The 21700-nt window shown below is 42.7% G+C and overlaps 1 protein-coding gene across 2 annotated transcripts; it reads left to right on the top strand.

Annotated features, from left to right (window-relative positions):
- The first annotated feature begins 3883 nt into the window (after positions 1 to 3883).
- Positions 3884 to 21650, top strand: LOC146559503 (tumor necrosis factor receptor superfamily member 19-like). 2 transcript variants are annotated; one of them, XM_085245539.1, is made up of 10 exons: positions 3884 to 4417; positions 5213 to 5304; positions 5804 to 5917; positions 10402 to 10580; positions 10677 to 10762; positions 17217 to 17381; positions 19270 to 19395; positions 19509 to 19611; positions 20257 to 20456; positions 20877 to 21650. In XM_085245539.1, the coding sequence occupies exons 2-10, from the start codon at positions 5239 to 5241 to the stop codon at positions 20879 to 20881; spliced, it is 1044 nt and encodes a 347-aa protein (XP_085101665.1). In that variant the 5' UTR covers positions 3884 to 4417; positions 5213 to 5238; the 3' UTR covers positions 20882 to 21650. The 2 variants fall into 2 exon arrangements, with proteins under 2 accessions (XP_085101665.1, XP_085101664.1); XM_085245538.1 differs by having other exon boundaries at positions 3886 to 4417; positions 19267 to 19395.
- The last annotated feature ends 50 nt before the right edge of the window (positions 21651 to 21700 follow it).

Genomic DNA, 21700 nt, shown 5'->3' with positions numbered 1-21700 from the left:
TGTAATTGAGAAGAAGAGAATGTGTCCACTTTAGATGGGCCATCACTTACTCACATCACATTTTTGATGCTTCAGTGAGAATATAAAATAACAATGTAGGACTGCTTTCTTGCATTTGCTAGTTCATGCATTTATTACTTCTAGGCTGTGATATATTATCATCAGGTCACTCTAAAAACCGAAATCCAAAATGCTGCAGAAACAGTACTTACAGGGACTAGAAAGAGAGAGCATATTTCTCCCATATTGGCTTCTCTTCATTGGCTCCCTGTTAAATCCAGAATTGGATCTAAAATCATGCTCCTGACATACAAAATCTTAAATAATGTTAAATATATGAGTCCCTGTCATAGCTTAAAGTCCTCTTGTGCCTTGTTATTCTAATAGAGCACTTTGCTCTGAGACTGCAGGCTTACTTGTGGTTTCTTGGGTATTTAAAAGTAGACCCAGAGCCTTCAGCTTTCGGTCCCCACTTCTGTGAAACCAGCTCCCAGTTTGGTTTCGGAAGACAGCCACCCTCTCTACTATTGAGGCTTAAAACGTTCCTGTTTCGATAAAGCTTATAGTTAGGAATGAATTCGATGACCCTGAATCCTCCCTTAGTTACACTGCACTGGGCTTAGGCTGCTGGAGGCTTCCCATAATACACTGAATGTTTCTTCTTCACTCACCTTTTTTTCCACTTTTTTATATGTTAATACATCATTACTGCATTTAATCACTGGTAATTATTAAAGTCTGGCTCTTCATAGTGTGTCTTTGTCCTGTTCCCCACCAACCAACTGGTTGCTGCAGATGGCTGCCCCTCCCTGAACCTGGTTCTGCTGGAGGTTTCTTCCTGTTGAAAATGAGTTCTTTCTTCCCACTGTCGCCAAGTATCTTATTGTTCATAGGAGACGTCTGATTGTTGGGGTTTTATTTCTTTTATTATAAGGTCTTTACCTTACAATATAAAGCACCCTGTGGCAAATTTTGTTGTGAGTTGGCACTCTATAAATAAATATTGAATTGAACTAAATCAATACTGCATCAAATTGAATATTCTGTAGAAAATAACAGGATAAAAAGGAAAATTATGAGTTTTTACATGGGTCTTCTGAAGGACTTTGGTATAAATGTGTAATGCAATAATGCTATAGTATAAGAACACAGCAGCGTACACAGTGGTCACCAGAGCTGACTGGTGGAAAAAATTGCTAATATTTGGTGCACACGTTGAAGGATCCCAGCTTAAACAAGAAGAGGATGAGAGCCTGGATACTTGTGGTCCTCCAACAACATCAACATCCTGTCCCAGGATAGAGAGATGTGTAGCTCTCCTTTTCACCTTGAAGTTAATCACCATTTCTGCGGTCTTATTTATTACTTATACATCCAGCCTCTGCAGAACCATCAGAGTCCTTCTGTAGACTGTGTTAAAAGTCTGAGGTGTACAAGGTAAACAGGAATGGAGGCAACACAGCCCCGGTGGAGTTACCGTGCTGCAGATTGTCATATCAGACAGAGCACTGCCCAGTCTCATATGCTGCAACCTGTCTGTTATGTGAACAGTAATCCACAAAATCAGGTACATGTTTAAAGACATTTCCTCCCTCGATAGCAGCAGCTGGATAGTGCTAAATGCACTTTTAAAGGTGTTCCTCTGCAGCATGATAACATCTTCCACTCCCAGATTTTGTCTGTGTGCAGACTGCAGAGGGGCAAAACTAGTCTCTCCAGCACCTCCATCAAATGATGTGAGGTTAACAGTCATTACACCCATATGCTCTCCTGTCATAAATGTGACTGACAATAGTTCTCATCTAGTTTCTTCAGCTGTCTCTAGAATAGAATAGCCCTTTATTGTCATTGTACATGCACCACAAAGTTATGGGTGTAAAATATAAATGGTAAGACAGCAGGAATAAATAACAAGCAGAATGTTTGTGTTTGTTAACAGTCTGAATGGCCCAGGGGAAGAAGCTGCTTGTGAGTCTGGATGTGTGGGATCTCATTGACCTGAGGTGCCAACCAGAGGCCAGGGAGTCAAATAGGTGGTGGGCAGGTTGCAAGGGGTCACCTATGATGGCCCTGGTTTTCCTGAGACAGGAGGATGTGGTGATGGCCTCCAGGGGTGTCAGAGAGATGCTAATGATTTTTACCCTCTGCGTAGGCTTCCTCTTCTCAGTTGTGGCTTCTGCATACCAAACAGCGAGGCAGTAGGAGAGCACGCTCCCCAATCTAGGAGTGGTAGATTAAGGCCAGTTGGTTAGGAAGTCTTTCTTTGATCCAGGAGCAGGTGGCAGGGGGATCTGAAGGTGGGCCAGTTTAGTGGTGAGGACGTCTGGTATTATGGTGTTGAATGCTGAGATGTAGTCCGCAAAGAACATCCTCAAGTAGATCTCCCTGTTCTCCAGATGGCTCAGCTCTCTGTGAAGGCTGATGGTGATGGCATCCTCTGTAGATCAATTTGCTATTCACTCAAAACACTTCATAAGTACTGATGTGAGGGCTATCTGTAGTCATTGAGGCTCTCTATATGAGTCTTTTGGGGATGGAAGTTATGGTGGAGGCCTTCAGACACAGGGAACGGTATTAGAGGATAACAGAGTTGGCTAATTGTTTTCTGGGATAATACTATAAGTGTTATTGTTGAATACTGATTATATTCACTGTACACAGTGTGCACAAAGTCCATGCATTTTTAAATCACCTGCACCAGTAGATGGCGACAGCAGCAAAGCTCCAGGAAGAAAGGTTTGGCTTGCAGTGACGTCTTCCCACAGCTAGAGGACTCAGGCTACAGACACGCAGTGATTTATAGATTTGATGGAAACGAATGAATACAGGCCATAAAAACATGAATCACAGAAATGAGAATATTTTCATGGGACTGCTAACATTAAACTACTACTTAAACTGCTACGTGTGACATCATGAGAAATACTTAACCCAATAACACCAAGTCCATCATATTTAATACATGAGTTTTTGTGAGTTTTTCAGACCTCTGCATCATCAGTTTGATTTCTTGACAACCCTTAAAAAATTACACAATACATTTTTAAGCAATACATTGCACAAAAATGCTTTTTTAAAAAACGAAACGAAACAAAACCTCCCTGATACAAATTAAAACCCACCTATGCAAACTGATATTTGAAAAGAAAAACTGTTAGACTGTTCAATAAACACTCCAGATTAAAAAAGAAGAAGAAGAAGAATTTTCTGGCAATTATTTCGTAGTTCAGCCTTTGCAAGGTCAAAGACTTTTACTTTTGGAAAGTACTGCAAGAGAAAGTATTTACTTGCCACATAGACTGCGTGAAGTAATTGGATTACATCTAACATTCAAAGTAACATTTGCAAAGCACACAGTGAGTTTCCTGGAATCGATACACAGCGTGTCCAGACATGTACAGTAATTGGCCACTTTTACTGCAGTGCTGAACTTTTGTCCTCTGTGTCTTTGCCTTGGTTCAGACACACACACCAGTGTGCACACCGCTCACTTTTTTCTACCTCAGGTGGATATACGAACTTTTTGTTTCAGAGTGGGCTTTGGAAAATCAGTTTTCTTCTGGTTGCCACTCTTTTTACAAGTTAACCAACAGTATTAAAAAGAGAGAGAGAAAAAAACAAGGACAATGAAGAAAATAACAGGCTACGTCAAAAGCTCTGAACTCACCGTTAACACCTTCATCTTACATCAGAGAGAGGATTCAAGAGTCGATATTTACACTGAATTACTGCAGTAGTCGCTGTATATCCCCTGAACTCTGCTCTTCCTATTAGATGGATTAAGCACAGGCTCAGCCAATGGTGAAGCAGCACGCTGACATCATAAAATCTGCAGCAGAGATGAGGGCTTAGCAAATAAATAAATGTGGCCAAGTTAGAAGGAGAAAAGCAGGCAGGCTAAACAACTCTGCTGTGTTAACTTTTCCTTTAAACTAGTTTAACGTGTGAGGTCAGAGGGGGCCGTGGGACCACACGGGCCAGCACATAAGGGCATAGCAAAGGCATCAAATAAAGCACGCACAGACAGAGGGTTTGTAAAACATCTCGATAGAAACCAGCTGAATGGAAACGGTACTACTGATCAGCCTGTGGAGCAGTGTAGGTGTGTGCGTGTGTGTGCGTGAGAGAGAGAGACCGGGTCTTTGATGTAGACAGGCTGATCACAGATCAGATACACGCGCTTCGTATCCAGAAAGCCAACCCCTCTCCCTCCCTCCCTTCCTCTCTCTGCCTTTGATCTCGGTCTGCCCTCGATCCGCAGCGGCTCGGAGTCGAGCCGTGCCGGGCTGGAGGAGCAGCAGCAGCAGCACTGGCATGGTGAGCGGACCGGTGCGGGAAACAGCCCACCACACCTCTCACCGGTCAGCTTTGGACTTCTAAGCGACACTCTGTAATCAGCAGGCCCCGTTTGTAGCAGGTAAGAAGAGCTTTGATGTCGCTTTTAGACGCTCGTAGATAAACGACAGACCGAGCGTTGATTGTATCCACAGGACGGGACAAACCTCGCTTTAAAGGCACGAGACGACTGAAACTCTCAGTCTGTGCACGCGTATTTGGAGAACTTATTCTCCAGTATCCAGTCTATGGTTGCAAAATGTAGTTTTCATTATTTATTTATTTATTTATTTACACACTTTGAAAAGGAAGAAGAAGAATGACACGTCCCTTTTGCAAAGCTGTGGATGCTGTCTTAACAGTTTTCCACATAAAGGAATTTTAATCTTTACTCACACACTGTCTGTATAGTTTTATAGGCTACTTATTTACAATGAGCTTGAGCTATATTGGTGTTTATAGTCTGAATATTCAAACGCACAACTTCCATCTTTTTATGTGATATTAAACGGGTTTCCTCCCTCCCTCCCTTCGTGCTGGCATATCTGGTTTCTTTGTGAACTAATTTTCACTTAAATACCCAATAAAAGTGTTTTGTGTTTTTGGTGGGTAAGGTTTGTCCGCCCAGCAAATTTGCATTTAACAAACCTTCAGCAAATCAGTGCTGTTTAAAAGTTTAACCCTGAGCTTGCTTGTATTGGGTGGAGAAGAATCAAATCACATCATTGTGTTGTTTAGTCTCAGATGATTTTACCCAACCAGCCTTTCTTCCTGATAGACTCTGCACTTTTTTCTTTTCTTTTTGTTAGGGTCTATAACTCTATAATAACATACTTGTGCACACTCACTTGTCTGATTGCTGTTTTTGTTCTTTCAGCTTCAAGCTCTGAGTGGCCCATCAAAATGGTTAGGATGCTTCAGAACACCTTCTCACTTGTGCTAACGTTGCATGTCCTGTATTCATCTCTGGTAAGTTTTTTTTTAAAAATGTTTGCACAAACTTAAAATGGATAATTTTGCTTTGCATGTCTTGTCTGTTGCAATGTGTGCAAGGGAAGCTGGATGACACGTGAGCCAAATGCTTTCAGCTATTTAAACAGTTTGTATATATTCTGCAAAAGTGAAAAACGGCAGATACACTGCATATGCGTTAAATAGGCGACTGCTCAACCTGTGGGATCAGTAAAATCTTTGCTGAAGAGATTGTCAACCGCTGTCTCTGGGCTTAGCATTCACTGCATTGTTGCTTTTGACTTAGATTCTGCTGCTGAAGCTTTACAGTTTTCCCACAGGGCTCATTCAGGTTCGATCTTATCTCTTCCCTGTAGGATCGAGACTTATTTTCAAACAGGAGTCCCAGGGTTTGAAGGGAAGGGAGGGCGGCCTCCATAAATGATTATGGAATCAGACTGCTTTATCTGTTCTGGATGAAATGCAGGAATCTTCCAAATGATTGTCTCTCATTCAGATTCACGCGAGAGCCGAAGAGCAGACCAGAGAGTGCCGAGAGCAGGAGTACAAGGACCGCTTTGGAAACTGCAAACCCTGCAAGCAGTGTGATGCAGGACAGGAGCTTTCAAAGGTTGGATTTCTTCTAAACTTTTTTGATTTGTCCACAAGAGCGTTTTCCCAAAAAGCAGTGTGTGCCTCGGTTTATTTAAGAAATGGAGAGTGTTGTAATCCATAACAGGTCAGCCGAGTCAGTTTCCCAGAGCTGAACAAAGTTGGCGGGATTTGTGGGGGAAAACTGTTGGTTTATGAAAAGAATGGACATCACTGTTTAGAAAAGTGTATCTTTCCCAGGGAACAGACATTATTTATTACTTCCTGTCTTTCATGCACAAAAACAGCCAAGCTGTTATTAGCTTTTGTAGAACACCGACCCTTCATTAATCAGTCACACCCATACTTTTGACCTTCTGCAGCTGAATGGCTTCCATTGTTTTTCCCCCCATTGCGTCTCGTCCAAACTTATTGTCTTTACTGTTTGAAGGCAGCCATGCCTAAGCTTGCTGCTCTTTCGACTGGGAATACAGTTTTTTCCACCACCTTAGCCACAGGTTTTTTTTGTGTGTGTGTTTGTGTGTGTGCGCTCGCTTTGTACAAACAGGCCTATTTAGTGTCAGTTAAGGCTGGTAAGCAGAGGCTTTCCTCTCTGGCAGCAGCTATGTGCCTACCTACTTCTGCAAGTGCAGGCAGTGATGTAAAAGTGAGTAACTGAATTAATGAGTTTGATTTAATAATGATAGTGGAACACATTAAACCTTGCATATCCCCTTCCCTGCACGCTGGTACGACACAGTAAAAAAACTGAGATAATTAAACCAAAGTTTCTCATTTCTTTGAACACCAAGTCCCCACCTACCTGCTGTTAAAACCCACTGTTTGCATGCAGCGGCCAATCAGAAGGAAGGTGAGGGAAAGGCAAGCTAAAACGGCTTATTTCATACAACGGGAATACTGAAGGGCCACATGACTGATTGTTTTGAGTTATTTTGAATTATGAATCATTCAAAGCTACTCTAGTAGACTCCAAAAAAATTGGTCCTGTTTGAAGGGTAATTTCTCTAACACTTTTGTCTTTGTGCTGTTTGATTGATTGTTTGATTGATTGATTGATTAACTGACTGATTGATTGATTGATTAAAAAGCAGCACAATTATTATAAAAGCATGTATATTTGACAGCGAACTGTCAAAAGCAAAAATTAAAACTTCCAGACTGCAGGATTTGCTGCAGTAAAAAAAACATTAAAAGCTCTTAAAGTGAAGAATATACTGCACATAAAACATCTGCTAAACTGACTTTACACTTCAAAACATCTTTTAGCACGGACGAAAAACTCTGTATCACCCCCCCCCCCCCCCCCCCCCCCCCCGACATCTGTTGCACACATGCATTTAAGTCTGGATCGCCTTTAATCTCAGTGCACACAGACATGCACTCTGTGGTTGCTGATACGCTTCAGTAGTCCTCGTGTTCCCCTGCAGCGTCGACGGGCATGAATGCCGCTAGCCACCCTGGGGTCCTGGTTAATAATTGGCTGCCTCATTCTTTCTCTGAAGGTAGCGGGATGCTGGCTCAAAATGGAAACCTGGGCCTTGCTCTAGGAGAAAGTTTCCCAGAAAAACAACTTTGTGATCTGAGCTCAGACAATCTGTCTGTATTCTCAAAGGCTAGCCTGACTGTCGAGAGGGAAGCAAAAAACTTTTGGAGTCCCTCTGTGCAGCTGCCATAGAGATCTCAGAGGAATGTGGCCCAGTTTGCTCTGGAAGTTTGCCTCTGGAAGCCGCTCTGAGGCTGGCTGACAAACATCAATTAGCTCCTCCACGCTAACTGTTGCTAAAAGAACCACCCATACAGAGGGAGCATCAATTAAAACCAGTTCTCCCTGACATACTTCACTTCAGGTTTCATTATAGGAGGTTACTTAGTTAAGCTGTGTTGCATCAAGCATGAAGGTGAAGGCGTAAATCGCCTTCCAATGCATGCTGGAAGATTGCCGGGGGCATTAAAAAAGCGAGGCAGGAACACAACTTTGGCATGTCAGCATCTTGTAGAATGTAAGGGAGAGTGTAGCATTTCCTCTGGCCACACTTCTGGGACAAAGGACTTCTGGGTGGCACTGGCTAAAGAGAGGGAGCAACAGTCACAGTGATCGTTGTGTTTAAACAAGCCAGGCTGTAGTAGAGTTTAAACAGAAATAAAGAGAGCGCGTTATGTCCCACACAAAACACCTCTTTCAAGTAGCACGCCGTTGTTTTTCGTTGTGTTTCATCCCCCGGATCAGATGACTGGCAGAGCCTCCCCGCCCCCCTTGTGATTCCCTCTTAATCTCAGAAATATCTGTGCGTCTGAACTTGCTTCAGGTCCCAGCCAGCACACCCCCAGCACCACCGCCTTCTCTCCCCACACTACAGTGCTGTGTTGTGCTTGGCAGTCTCGCCCAAAGTAGATCAGGAGATAGGGCAGGGAAGCTGGATGTTAAGCATCAGTTTTTCTACGTGTTTTCAGGTGAAAAGCGCACGAGAGAACTTCATGCAAAACTATGGGAGCAGCCACGCTTTGAGGTTTATTTGCTTTAGTTGGGGTTTTTTCCCGTCTTTTTGCACACTACAGTTCAAATAGTTTTCTCCACAGATGATCGCCTTGATGCCCTCAAAAATGTTTTAACAGACTGTTTGTTACATTGCCCTTTTTGGGTATATAATGACTCCCGTCATCACAGATTTCCGCAGCAGAGTGCAGGCTTTCCTTTAGCTGCTGAACACGTCTCAGTTGGGTCTTTGTTGAGCTTTGTTAGCGAGGATAAAAGAAGAAAGGGACGGCTCCTTGATCAGAGGGGCAGGAACTGGCTCCATTTTCCTTTTGTTTCAGTGCTCTGACCTGCTTGTGTCTTTCGTAGCATCAGCCTTTCCTGCCATGCGGTGCCCCATGGACAGAGCTCGTGCCAGTGCCGGGCTGAGCGAGGACGAATCATCCCGGGGCCCCCTCCTTCATGAAGAAGTGGGTCACAGAACCACTGCGCGAGCGGGCTTGGCCGTGCGTTCTTAAAGATCAGATTCAAGAGTCTCTCTCTCTCGTGGTGTGCAATTGTGGGCAGCCAAATCTTTATCCTGACTTTCCCCCCTCTTTATCACTCATCGGTCACCCACATCCACTCCCCTCCCTGGGTTCTTCTGGTCTGCACGACTAGAGGGGTAAGGCCTTATATGGCGAGTTCACAGCAACAGCTGCAGAAGTCCAGCCTTATGGGTCCACCTCGGGCCAGGCCTTGCCCAGGGGTTCAGTGTCAGGCTCACATGTGTTTGGCTGGAAGCACTAAATTCCTCATCATCTTCTGTCCTGACTCTGTGGTGCCGTCACAAGATCACATCTTAGACTCCAGCCTCCATTTTTATTTCTTGCCAGCACGCTTCGCCAATCCTCCCTCCCGCCAATCATATCTAAACCTTCATCCCACATTCCAACAGGAACGCACGCCCGGCCGGTGAAACGGGACACGGGTGAAGAGAGAAGAGAAGGGAGAAGCCCTGTTTGAAGCTGACCTTCACTTTAATGATATACGAGCACCCCACCCCACCGCTCCCTGTGTGTCTTCCTGGATTTAGATTTCAGTGTGGTAATGCTGGATAACAGGAGGGCAGCTGCTGTGGAGCTGATAATGAATGATCGATGTATGATGTCATTCCCTCGGGGTAACGTCAGCTGTCATGGAAATGTCAGTTTGTCACTGAGGTCTCGCAGAGTCATTTTTAGAGATGTGACACAAAGAGAGGGAGAAAGACGGACAGAGGAAAGAACTGAAACAGTTTTGGCTTCTCCTTAGGAAAACTTTATAATGTTGCTTTAAAATGTTGAAGACTTTTGTGTTTCTACTTTGCCAGCTGATATAAAGACTGGGAAAGTCTTAAAAAACTCACACAAGCAAAAAAGAATATACACATTCAATTCCACACAACCAATAAAATAATAAAATCATATCTTTTAATTTACATTATCCTTATTTTTGCTTCGTTCAGGTGATAATGAAGGGCTTTTTTAGGCATTAGATCATTCACACAGTTGAAGGAAGCTGTGCTTTTTATGTGCACTTTGAATTGCTGAACACAAAAAGAGTATTCATCTTGTTTTCTCCATATACCTCTCCATAATCCTTGCCCCCTTCCTGAAGCGTTTCCTTTGCTTTGCTGGCCTCTCAATCAACGGGACACTCACTGAGTCTGCTTGGAGTGGGAGTCCCACACAAACGCAGCAATAAACCTGCAATAATACAACAGTGGGTGTCCCCTCCAGCCTTTATTATTCAAATGCATGGCCTTTCTGGGTCTTGCAGCAGAAGGCTACTCATTCATACTGACAGAGTCAGGGAGCTTATTGCCAGTGTAAGATGGACTCTCAAAAGAGGCAGGCCACTGTTCTCGTCTGATCCCGCGAGCCAAGATCGTTCTTTAATTCCAGACCCCCGGTAGTCCGCATTCAAGCCCTCTTTTCACCAGCTGCACATCACCCCAAACCAACAACCCCACCTCTTAGCCGGTGTATTTCTCCCATTAATCCTTCCAGGAATGTGGCTTTGGTTATGGAGAGGATGCCCGGTGTGTGCCCTGTCGGAGCAGTCGCTTCAAAGAGGACCGGAGCCTGCAGAAGTGCAAACCCTGCCTGGACTGTGGACTCATCAACCGCTTCCAGAAGGGCAACTGCTCCACCACGAGCAACGCCGTGTGTGGCGACTGCCTGCCAGGGTGAGAGGACGCATCTTGCTGGTCAGTTTTACGAAAACCTACACGTTAATGGCATCTGTTTCGGTTAACAAACATTTGATTTTGTGTCTTGCACAGATATTACAGGAAGACAAAACTAAGCGGTTTCCAGGACATGGAGTGCATACCTTGTGGAGACCCTCCACCTCCTTATGAGCCCAACTGTAAGCACCTTTGCTTTCTCTGACCTCCTCTAACAGTTGGACTAACACGAGTGGGAGATTTTGTCCACTGTTCTCATGAACACACCCCATTCATTCCTAACTCACAATAGACGATGTTTTAACATGAAACAACAGGGATACAATAGTCCAAAAGCAAACATCATCCTCCATGACAAACTTTTGAACTCCTTGCCAAACTGCTGCTGGAACCAAAAAAAAAGGTGCCGGGCACGCACATGCCAGCACACGGTAGTGGAGTAACCAGCACCGCAGCCATATTTCATTCACCAGCCCTCGCTGAGCCGGCCAGCTACGCTATATGTGCAAATAAATGCTTGGATTTACAAGCTGAGCAGTTGAAAAGCTGAGTAGCATAATAGTGGATTTGCCAACAGTGGATTATATTAGTTCAGAGCATGTCACTCATTTAAAAAAAATCTGTTTGGATTAAATGCGCAAACTTCCTTAAACAAAAACCCAACGGCGTTCCTAATAACGACCCTAATTTTCTTTCTCTTTGTCCCAGCACCAAAGTAAACATGTCTGCAGGAGTGTGCCGCTTCGAGCAGCATCATTTATTTCCATTATGCAAAAAAAACCCAAAAAACAAGGAGGTGTGCTCCGATGCATTCACAAAGCATTGTGGGCTTGCATTCATGTAGGCTGCAGATCCAATTAACTTCTTTCTTCTGGCCTTTGTAAGTAGTTAAGTGCAACCTTATGATTTCACGTTTCCACATAAACCCAACAGGCGAGTGAACTTATACCTTTTGGTAATTGAGTGTGACTTCCTGATGGCGGAGGATACGGCAGCTGTTTCCAACAAGGCTTTTTTTTTTTGGCAACAAGAACATCGGGGCTGTTCAAGCCAGAGTTAACACCCCTGTGTCAAATAAACGAGGACAGCTCTGGGAAAACTCTTAAAAAGGGAAAAAAAAACAGAAAAACTTTTTTAAACTTTGCGCACGAGCCCCAGGTGTAAAGAAGAGTCGCTTCATCGGATCGTCTGCTCCCGGTTGGGTTTTTCATCTTTGTATCTCTGTCGGTGTAGCGCGTGTAATGAGCGCTGGCCTTGGGGCAGCCCCCCTCCCCGTCTGCACGTTCGTCCATCTGCGCAGCTCCCCGTTTTGATAATAGTGCAGCCCCCGTGAAACAAAATGGCCATTGTGTCTGAGAACATAGCTGGTAGTTAGCTCCTACAGAGACTCTCAGTGGAACATTTCCAAATGTTTGAAAATCTCGCCCCCCTTCCCTCCCTCCACCTCTGCCTCCAGTGTTATCTTGAGCAGGGTGGTGAAAACTTAAAGGGCAGATCATTCTAATAGGCCACAATGGGCCCGGGGGCTGGTGGTGGTGGTGGGGGTAAAGGTGCAGCTGTGCAGGGGAGGTATGCTGCCGTCTGTGGTGGACTGTAAATCTCAAACCGCTCCTTTCTTCTCCTCCCTTTTTCTTTTATGCCCCCCCACCCCCACCCCCACCTCCCCCAGTGGCTTCTTGGAGCTGAGTTAAAAATGAGGTTGTGTTTTATGGATTCCCTTCAGCCTCTTTAATGCGTTTCATCTGCTGAAGTTCTTCACTGTCACGGTAGATCTCAGAGACTAACACACGGGCGTGCAGACAGATACGTGTGCACGCGCGCACACATACACACACTTGTTGAAGGAATGCTACCTGCTCTTTGTGCCTTGTCCCGGTATCACATTTATTACAGTGTCAGAAAGGATTTAGAGCGAGTCAGACGGGAATTTGATCCTTATTTTTGTTCAGAGAACAGAGAAACAGTGCCGTCAGCTATAAACCACAGTTATATTATTAGGTATATTTGAGGCAGGTTGGAAAAACTGTGCTAATATTACTACTTCCTGATAGTGCTACTACACACACTCACTTGCCACTTCAATAGGTACAGCTTGCTAATAACAGGCTGGTCCCTCTTTTGCCTTCAGAACAGCCGTAAGCCTTTGTGGCACAGATTCAACAAGGTGCAGGAAACAGATTTTGGTCCAATCTCCCACTGGAAACATCACAAAGGTGCTGTATTAGATTGAGATCTGGTGACTGTGGAGGACATCTGAGTACAGTGACGTGAACATGGTCAGCAAGAATACTTTAGTAGGCTGTGGTGTTTAAGCAATGCTCAGCTAGTGCTTAAGTATGTCAAGGAAATATCCCTGAACAATTACACCACCAGCAGCCTGATCTGTCGATTCAAGGGAGAGTGGATGGATGCTTTCATGTTGTTTACTCCAGATTCTGACCCTACCATCTGAATGTTGCAGCAGAAATTGGGAAAATGCCACCCTGTCTGATGAGTCTCATTGCATGTAGCCTCAGTTTTCTGTTCTAAGCTGACAGGAGTGACATCCATTGTGATGGCAGTCCTATTTAGAAATTCATAATGCTAGAGAAAAAAAACAGAGCTTATAGATATATGTCATTAGCATATTTCTCTACCTTAAATTTTATACCACATAACATGTTTAGACTCTGATAGAGCTCCATTGTAAAAGCATTCAGGCGTTTTGACAGCTCCCAATTAAATACTCCAAAACTTTTGTTCAGCTCTACTAAAGAAGCTCTTAAAATAGTGTTCATAGACGGTCAAAGAGCCTTCAGAGGTGTAAAGAAGTGCTTCTTTTATTTGGACTTTGTGGCATTCCATAAAGTCAGCAGGCTATGAAAGGCTGTGGTTTATTGGTCTGGTTTGTATGCAGATAATATCAGCAGGTGAGCTCTCTTCAATGGACCAGTGTTGGTCTGTGTTTGCTGCAGCTGCTGCGTCTCCGATAACAGGCTGGCTTGTGATGCTCGCTTCGGATGAGCTGAATTTGACCATGACAATGAAGGCAGAGTTTAAACATAACGGTCAGACGTCAGATACAGTACAGAGAGATTATTGGCATAACTCTCACAAAACACAAACATGCTGATATTTCAGCTTGTCAGTGTCAGTGTGGGGGTGAGGAATATATATTTTACCAATGGCATACAGTACTGTGCAAAAGTCTTGAGCTACCCCTCATTTCTTTATATTTTCATAGGAAATTTGGGGAAGAAGGTGTTTGCAGTGTGTTTAGGATCATTGCCATATTGAAAAAGTGAAGCTGTTGTCAATCAGTTTTTTTCTAATTGGTACTGCATGGTAGATTAAAATCTGAGGGCTGAAATGTAGTCCCAAACCATTTCTTGACGGCCAATGCGGCCATTTCTGATAAAGCTTCAGTGAACAGTAGATGATCAACTGAAGTGACAGATGTATCACTCAGGTCCTGCGTGAGGCCTTTTTTTTTTTTTTTGTATTTCTTAAGGTTACGGCTTTTTGATCTGCTGTAGATTTCCGTTTGTCCCTCAATCTGTGCTGTCATTCGCATTTTTCACAGATTCAGCTAAAGATACTGGAACAAATTGTGTTTTTGCCACAGGTCAGCAGTAACAAGTAATGTTCTTTGCCAAGTTGTTTGTTATGTATGGGCACAAGGCTGGTTCATGCCTTGAATTAGGTGCTTGAATGATTGACAGGTCAGCATTAGGTGGCTTAACAAACAGAAACAAAACAATCCTCTGAAAATGGTCAGGTAGAAGGAGTGGACTGAACATGAGTAAACGTAACTGAAAAAGCAGCCAATGTCCAAAGAAAAACTTCAGAAAGCCTGAAGGACTATTGTTTGACATCACATCAAAGTCTGGCTCCTTATTTGCATATTAAAACCACTATTTTAGAAAACTGGCCAGATATAAACAAATGGTCTTACTGTAAGTAATCAGCGGGGTGCTTTAAGGGCAATAATGATTAGATTATGAAAAAAAAATACTAATAGGCACTTTGAAGCTGTACATCTATTTACACTTTTTTTCCAGGTAAAAAACTATTTCCTACCAAATACCCTTTCAATGAAAACCTTTGAATCCATCAGGTAACATGAACTTTGAATCCAGCTGTAACCACTGTTCAAATGTCTATTTTGTAAAAGTCTGCAAATGAGAAATTACATTAATAGTGCCTCAGTTGCATATTTAAACAAACAAAAATCACTAAACATAGAATATAATGTAAATAGTCAAGTGTGTAAATTTTTATTGGGATGTGTTATCCCATTTGTCTCCGCTGTCATTTAGTGTTTATTGATGCCGGAGCAGGATTGAATGCTTCACTTCACACAAAGTCTTTAGGCACAAAATCCCCTAAATAAAGTGCATTTTAGATTTTTTAATAACAAGCAATAAGTCATGTTTCTGACATTATGCTCTTTTCTGTGCTTATCTCAAACGTATCCTTTACTCTGCCCCCTCGGTCAAACTGAGTATTGTAACTCCGCTTGGCGTTACAATACTTATTATTTTAGTTGGTCTCTTTTTCTCCCCCCCTTTTTTTAAAGGAATGTTAAAATACCCCTATCCCCTATCTGTCTGCATTAAAGAAAAAAAAAAACCTCCACAAAGTTAAATGTTTACATTGCATAACAAAGAGCTCTTGGAAGTGAAAAGGCTCAAACCAGCTGTCTGTATGATTAATATACTGAAAGCAAACAGCAAAGTTTTCTCAAACAAATGTCATTCATTATATTTGCCATACTTTTCGGTATGCTTTGTGGACAGTAATGCTAAGCTAGTTGCACGTGTTCTCAGAGATAAGTTTATTCCAATCACACTGCTTTTGTTTTTTTGTTCACCTCTTCTTAAAGCTGCAGACTAATGTGGAGACGTGCAGCTTACATGCTACACATGTTACCCAGTCTCCTGATATCTCATCACCCAGGATGTCTGTGCCACACTGTTTCTGTGTATTGCTGTGATTAAAATCTGGAGAGGATTGAGAACGTGCTGCTGCAGACGTGCTTAGTTTTATAACCCTGCTAAATTTACATGGGTTAAGAAAAAATGTTGCCTAACCTTAAAAAAACAAAACAAAACAGCGTTTAGAAAGAAAAGGTGCAGCAAACTTGTTTTTATTATGTGTTGCAAATCAGGTTTAAAAACTACTGCCTTTAAAAATCTGCCAAATCAAATATCCTCGGCAACCTTGTGTGATTAACATTTGGGATAAATAACACACATAAGAGTTCAACATTTAAAACCAAATTTTAAGTTTGTTTTGCAATTTTTGGTTGTTTGTTTGTTTCTCTATCAAAGTATAAATCCTAAAGCCAACATATTTTTATCTGCTAATAAGGCTAAAGATTCAAATAAATGCAAAAAAAAGCTTCAGACTCCTCTTCACGCTTGGTTTTTGACAGTTTTTTCTACTCTTTGCTCTGTATGATGTCAGAGTGTTGATATGCCTAATTTGGTCATTTCTGGCACAGCAGCCCCACCCACCTCCCTGTTCAAATTATTGTTTATTTGCGGCAGCCAATCAGGAGGAACGTGGCTCACAGAGAGAAAAAATGGAGCTCAAATGGCTTGTTTCACATGTAAGATCTAATATCCCTGTGTTGGTGTTGTTCCTACATCATCAGAATAATGTTGGTCAAGGATCAACATTGTCTGGTCATTCACTTAGCATTAGCCAGAAAGTTAGCAATGACTTTACTTTCCTGCTTTGGTGGTCGACTGTGTGTAGCAACTAGTTGAGAAAATACAGGGACACTCAGCAGGTAAGCAGACAGACATTTTTGCTTGGGAGTCGGCAAAAGGGCAAAATAAAAAGCTTCAAAACTGACAGTTACTGTTAAGTGTATGCTAATGCTACAGCTCTGTCTATTGTTTGCTTCCATGTTTGCACAAAGTGGCCAAAAATACCACATAAAGCAGCTTTAAACAGCGTTAGAAAACACATAGAAGTTTTCAGTCTAGCTGCTCTTACCGTAGTTTACATTTGGAGCCTATATTTTATTTATATCTGTGGGGTGTTGAGAAGGATAATTATACATAGCAGGAGCCATTTTTTTTTTTCCAAACAGCATTAATCCACATTATACGCTGATGTTCTGCATGTGTGGGAACTTGAGCTGCATTCTTTGTAAGCCTGCCCTATCCGTATGAGTTTTTGTCTTTGTGTTAAAGGTCACGAAGGTGGGTACACACACTGACATCACATTTCCCCTCAGGAAGGAGGACTGTAATGCCACGCTCACACACTCAGTGACACAACATTAAGCTTTCCCTCTGCCACATACACACTCCTATGTGCCCAGTATATCCACCTCTTGATTTAAAAGCTGTTAGGGCAGCCTGAGGGTAGAGGGGGGGAAACGACTGTAAATCATCTTCTGCAGAGTATGAAGCAGAGGCAGATGAAAGAATTTAACATGGAGTCTTTTCTCTTTGAACTCTACTTTTTTCATTAGCATGGAGATTACTGACTTGAGGCAAATAAAAGTTGATAGGCTGAGAACTCTTTTAAGAAAAAGGTATTATCCTCATATTTGTCGTCGTTGTTTTAACCCTTTTTTGTGTCTGATACCTTGCTGGTAAACTGTACTTCACATTTGTCTCCTTTCTATTTCCTCGGCAGGCAGCGGGCGTGTGAATCTGGTGCCGCTGCCCTCGGTAGTGACCAGTCCACGGGACATGGCTCTGGCTGCGGTCATCTGCAGCGCTCTTGCTACAGTGCTGCTGGCCCTGCTCGTTCTGTGTGTCATCTACTGCAAGAGGCAGCTGCTGGAGAAGAAGCCCAGCGGTGAGTCCCGATGCTCTGAAGCCGCATGTGTCACATTTTCTTGTGTCCAAAATAACCATCGGAATAAGAGCTGGAACTTAATGAGCGTGGTTGTGGCAGATGTGTAAAGTAAGATTAAAGTTTTAGTGCAAGAACATTTTCATGCACCTTGACAACATAGCAAGCATTGGACTTTGAACGCCCGCATCAGGTGCTGAACTTTCAGGGCACAGTAAAATTTCTAGTTCGATATGTACTCTAGTCAGGCGTTCCAAAAACAAAGGAAAGCTCATCAGTGTTCCAAAACGTATTTAGTTATACAACATCAAACAGTGTAGATAAGATGGCGATAAGTTATCTCAAACGTGTGCTTTAAGACGTGCCGAGAGGGCAGCTATGTGGAAGCTGGAGTCTGTAGTCCTTACACAACGTAATCAGAGGTTTACACACCCCTTTTGGGCATGAATGTCGTGGTTATTTTTGGCTATTTATGGTTATTTTGCACTGTTCTTTTCCCAGTTGCACAGCATGCAGCCATGTGATTTAAAAAAACAAGACTTGGATGCACAAGTTTGAAATTATTTTGGATTTTTGGTAGTTTCTTTTTGCCAGCATAAAAAGGATTTGCTTGATAGCACTCAGTGGATTGACCAATATTCAGAACAATGGGAAAGTCCAAGGAACTCGGTGAAGATCTAAGATTTAGACAAGTAGGGAAGGTCTCTTTGAGGTATTTCTAAACAACTGCAGGTTTTAAGATCATCAGTTCAAATAACTGTACGAGTAGATCCTCGTGCTCTTCTGAAGTTTGCAGCTGCCCACATGGACAAGTCTTCTAGGGAAAGGTTTTATTGTCAGATGAGACAAAGATTGAGCTGTTTGGCCACAATGACGAGAGATATGTTTAGAAGAGTAAAGGTGAGGGTTTCAAACTTAAGAACACTGTATAAACTGTCAAGCATAATAGTGGTAGCTTCAGCTTTACCTCAAATAAACAGCTAAACATTTAAAACTTGGGCACAGTTGGGTGTTTGAACAGGACAATGATTCCAAACGCACATCAGAACTGGTTTTGGGATAAAGCAGGCGAACATTAAGCTGTGAACTATGGTAAAAGCCAGGTCCGTACCAGCAACTCATTTGAATGGATTTAAATTCAAACTTGTGCACCCAATTCCTGGTCTTGAAAGTTGTTAAAGATGTATGCAATCCAACCTGGAAAAAGAACAAAGAAATATTCTGCATATGAAGGGACTCCATAGCTGTAAATAAGGCAGCTGTATGAACATGCCATTGCTCCTTTTAGCTCTAAGAACAGGGTGCAGTGTTGAGCTTTATCAAACCCTGATGTTGCATATTTGCGGAATTCTTGAGTCCAAAAATGCCTCAATATGTGAAACGTCCCCAGGCAAAGAATTAATGACATCACGTTTCCCTTGCTGTGCTTGCTCCAAACAAAGAGTGCGGTAGAAGTTACCAAGGAGGTACCAGTTGTGTATTGTTTTTTTGGTTTTTCATACTTGTGTGATGTAAAGTGAGTTAATTATTTCATCAGTAGTTTCAGCCAGTAGAAACACGAACCCCGCCCTTCACTCCAGCGAAATGCTAACAGTTGTTTTTTTAAATTATACAAAGGAATTTTAATTGGTCTTATGGACCCGAGGGTTGTAAGGCATTTCCCAACGCATAAGAGAGCATGTAAATTTAGTAGATAAACACTTCGGTTGGAGCTGGAAGGATTTCACCTGACAGAAGTCATAATACGAGCAAAGTTGTACCACACTGGTTTCTATAATTAGTCTTAAAAGTCCCACCTTTTATTTGGTAGTTCTCAATCGAGGTAATAATGCTGTTATAAAAGTTTCACAGTCATTACTTAATCTGTCATCTCTGTGTGTTTCCTCAGCAGCTTCTCTGAGGTCTCAGGACTGTCCCTACCGCGGAGCAGAGCTCTCCTGCCTGGACGCCCGCTGGCTCCATGACTTTCCACAGAGACCTTGCTGCCAGTGTCACCTGAGCCCCGGACACACCTGTGGTAGGCTGCGGTTCACATCAAAGGGATTTTGCACTGAAATCGACAGACAATGACTACAAACGCTGGGTGAATTTCTGTTTGTGTAAAGTTGTGTCCCTGTGTGTGCTGTTCAGGTCCCGTCCATCTAATCCCGTCTCTGTGCTGCGATGAGAGCTGCAGTCTGGGCCGCAGCCAGGGTAACAGTCCTTTCCAGTCCCAGATGAGTCTCAGTGAAGGGTGAGGATAAAAAAATACAACTGATATTTTAAGAGAGTTTTTTGGGGTTGTTTTTTTTTTTTTTTTACAGCACAAAGAGTAACTAGCTGAGGTTAAGATGCTGCTGCTGAGTAACTCCATATTACTTGCATTACATTAAAGCTTATGATAACATGCTTGGTTTGGTTAACACCTTTATCCAAACATTTGTCAGCACAGACAGAAATGACTAAGAAACCAGCAGTGTTTGCACTACTTGGCTCTGCTAAGTGGCTAGTAGCTAAATTCAACATTAAAGCTCATGTCCAGCTCTGCATTTTTATTCTTTATTCTCTACCAGACTAAATGTGCATGATTCACAGTTCAAAACAAGATTTTTAGCTACTCTCTCTTTAACCTTTCTACTGATTGGTTGCCCCTTGCAAACAGAATGTCTGATAATCAGGTGGGTGGAGCTTCAGAGTAGGCTAGTCAGCTGCAACATTGGTACCCTTCTGCTTTACCGCCTCAGGCCCAACGTTCTATTTTCAGGTGTTTCAACGAGGTGTTGCAGATACAATTTAAATGACACCTTTGAAGTGCTGACAGCACGCAGAAGCCACAGGGTGTGGCTGCAGACAGATTTGGGATGATATTAACTACAATTTTCTTAATTATGCTTCCCAGAAATGCAAACATGGACGAGGAGCTGGAAGGACATCCCGAGGCCGTCTGTAGGGCTGAGTATTTTGATGAACCTGCAGAAGGACCTGGGGCGGTGGGAGAAGAGGAGGATGAGGGGGAAAGGTGCGGGTTGAGGGACAAATCCCCTGAGAGGAGCTCACGGAGCTGCAGTGAAGCTGTGACAGATGTATCGACTCAGGAAGGTGAGGCAATATTAGCTCAATTCCTCTTTCAGAGAAGAAAACCAGAAACACTGATAGATTTTTTTTTAATTGGTTAAAAAAAATTAAATTCTTCATGTTTTATTGGTGTATTAACTCACTTGCTTGTGCAAAGAAAAAAAATCACATGGCCTCTCCCATGATTTAAAACACAGGCTCGGTATGAAATAAATCCCATAATCCCTGCTGAGAGTTAGAAGCTGTTCATCAACTGCTCTCAAACTCACGGCTTGCCTTTTTATAGCCTTGGACGCGACTCTGTGTCCATGAGGAGCAGCTGGTAAATAAAGTTCTTTGATGTAGACAAGACTGTCCTGTTTTAAGTCAGGTTCTTGGCTGGGCGAGGGTAGATACGTTACTAATCACTGCGTGTCTGCATTCCTCTTCCTGCTCTCTTTCCAGGATGACATAGATTTCTTTGGCTTGTGTTCCACCCTTGAACCACCCTGGACTCGACAACAGCCGTGGCCGGATCCTGTCTCGGATTTCTCACTAGTTCACCCCCATCAAACACAAAAAAAACAAAAAACACCGCAACCACCACTACATACACCCAGACAACCAGTGTGGCCACTCTGCCCACTTCAGAGCCCTCCATCTACCAGAACATGTGCTTACATGCAAACAAAAGCATAGAGACTGTGAATTCGTTGACCCAGAAGGTAAAAATCATATGAAGTTCAAATGTCGACCTATTACTGCGGAGCGCAGTGAATCAAAATGAGCCCCTGCTCTGCATCGAGAATGTCTTGCATCTTCATGTGTAAGAGAACAAGCAAACAAACAAACAAAAAAACTGTACCGCTCATTTAGCAGCTGGTGTTATGAAGCTTTTGTGTGTAAAGTTTGAAGTGTGACGAAAAGTGTCAAAAGTGATTATGTTGCACATTGAAGACAATCTTGATAATATGGAACAAGTTAAGATAAGGAATGTCTAAGTGATAAATGTGTTGTAGATACTGTAAGATAGTAAATAGGTCAATATTTTTGTAACATAGGCATCATGTATGTCCCCCTCCCATGCACCCAGTTATGACGATGGTTGCGTTTGGTCACTTCCATGTGCCATTTTTGTAAATAAACCACTTGAACATGTTTACATACATTCTGTCATCATCTTTATTTTTTGTTAAATGTAAAAATTCTTTAATGAAATTAAAAAGTCAGTCATATGGATGAAGTTCTGAGGTCTTCTTTTTTTTAAATCAATAACTACGAACTCATAG

The sequence above is a fragment of the Mchenga conophoros genome, linkage group LG14 (assembly GCF_057382185.1).
Source record: "Mchenga conophoros isolate Kocher_MC1m ecotype Shallow Benthic linkage group LG14, M_conophoros_male_GT1.1, whole genome shotgun sequence".
In the NCBI taxonomy this organism is placed as follows: Eukaryota; Metazoa; Chordata; class Actinopteri; order Cichliformes; family Cichlidae; genus Mchenga; species Mchenga conophoros.
The sequence above is the reverse complement of the archived record's forward strand: the minus strand, read 5'-3'. Positions and strand labels throughout refer to the sequence as shown.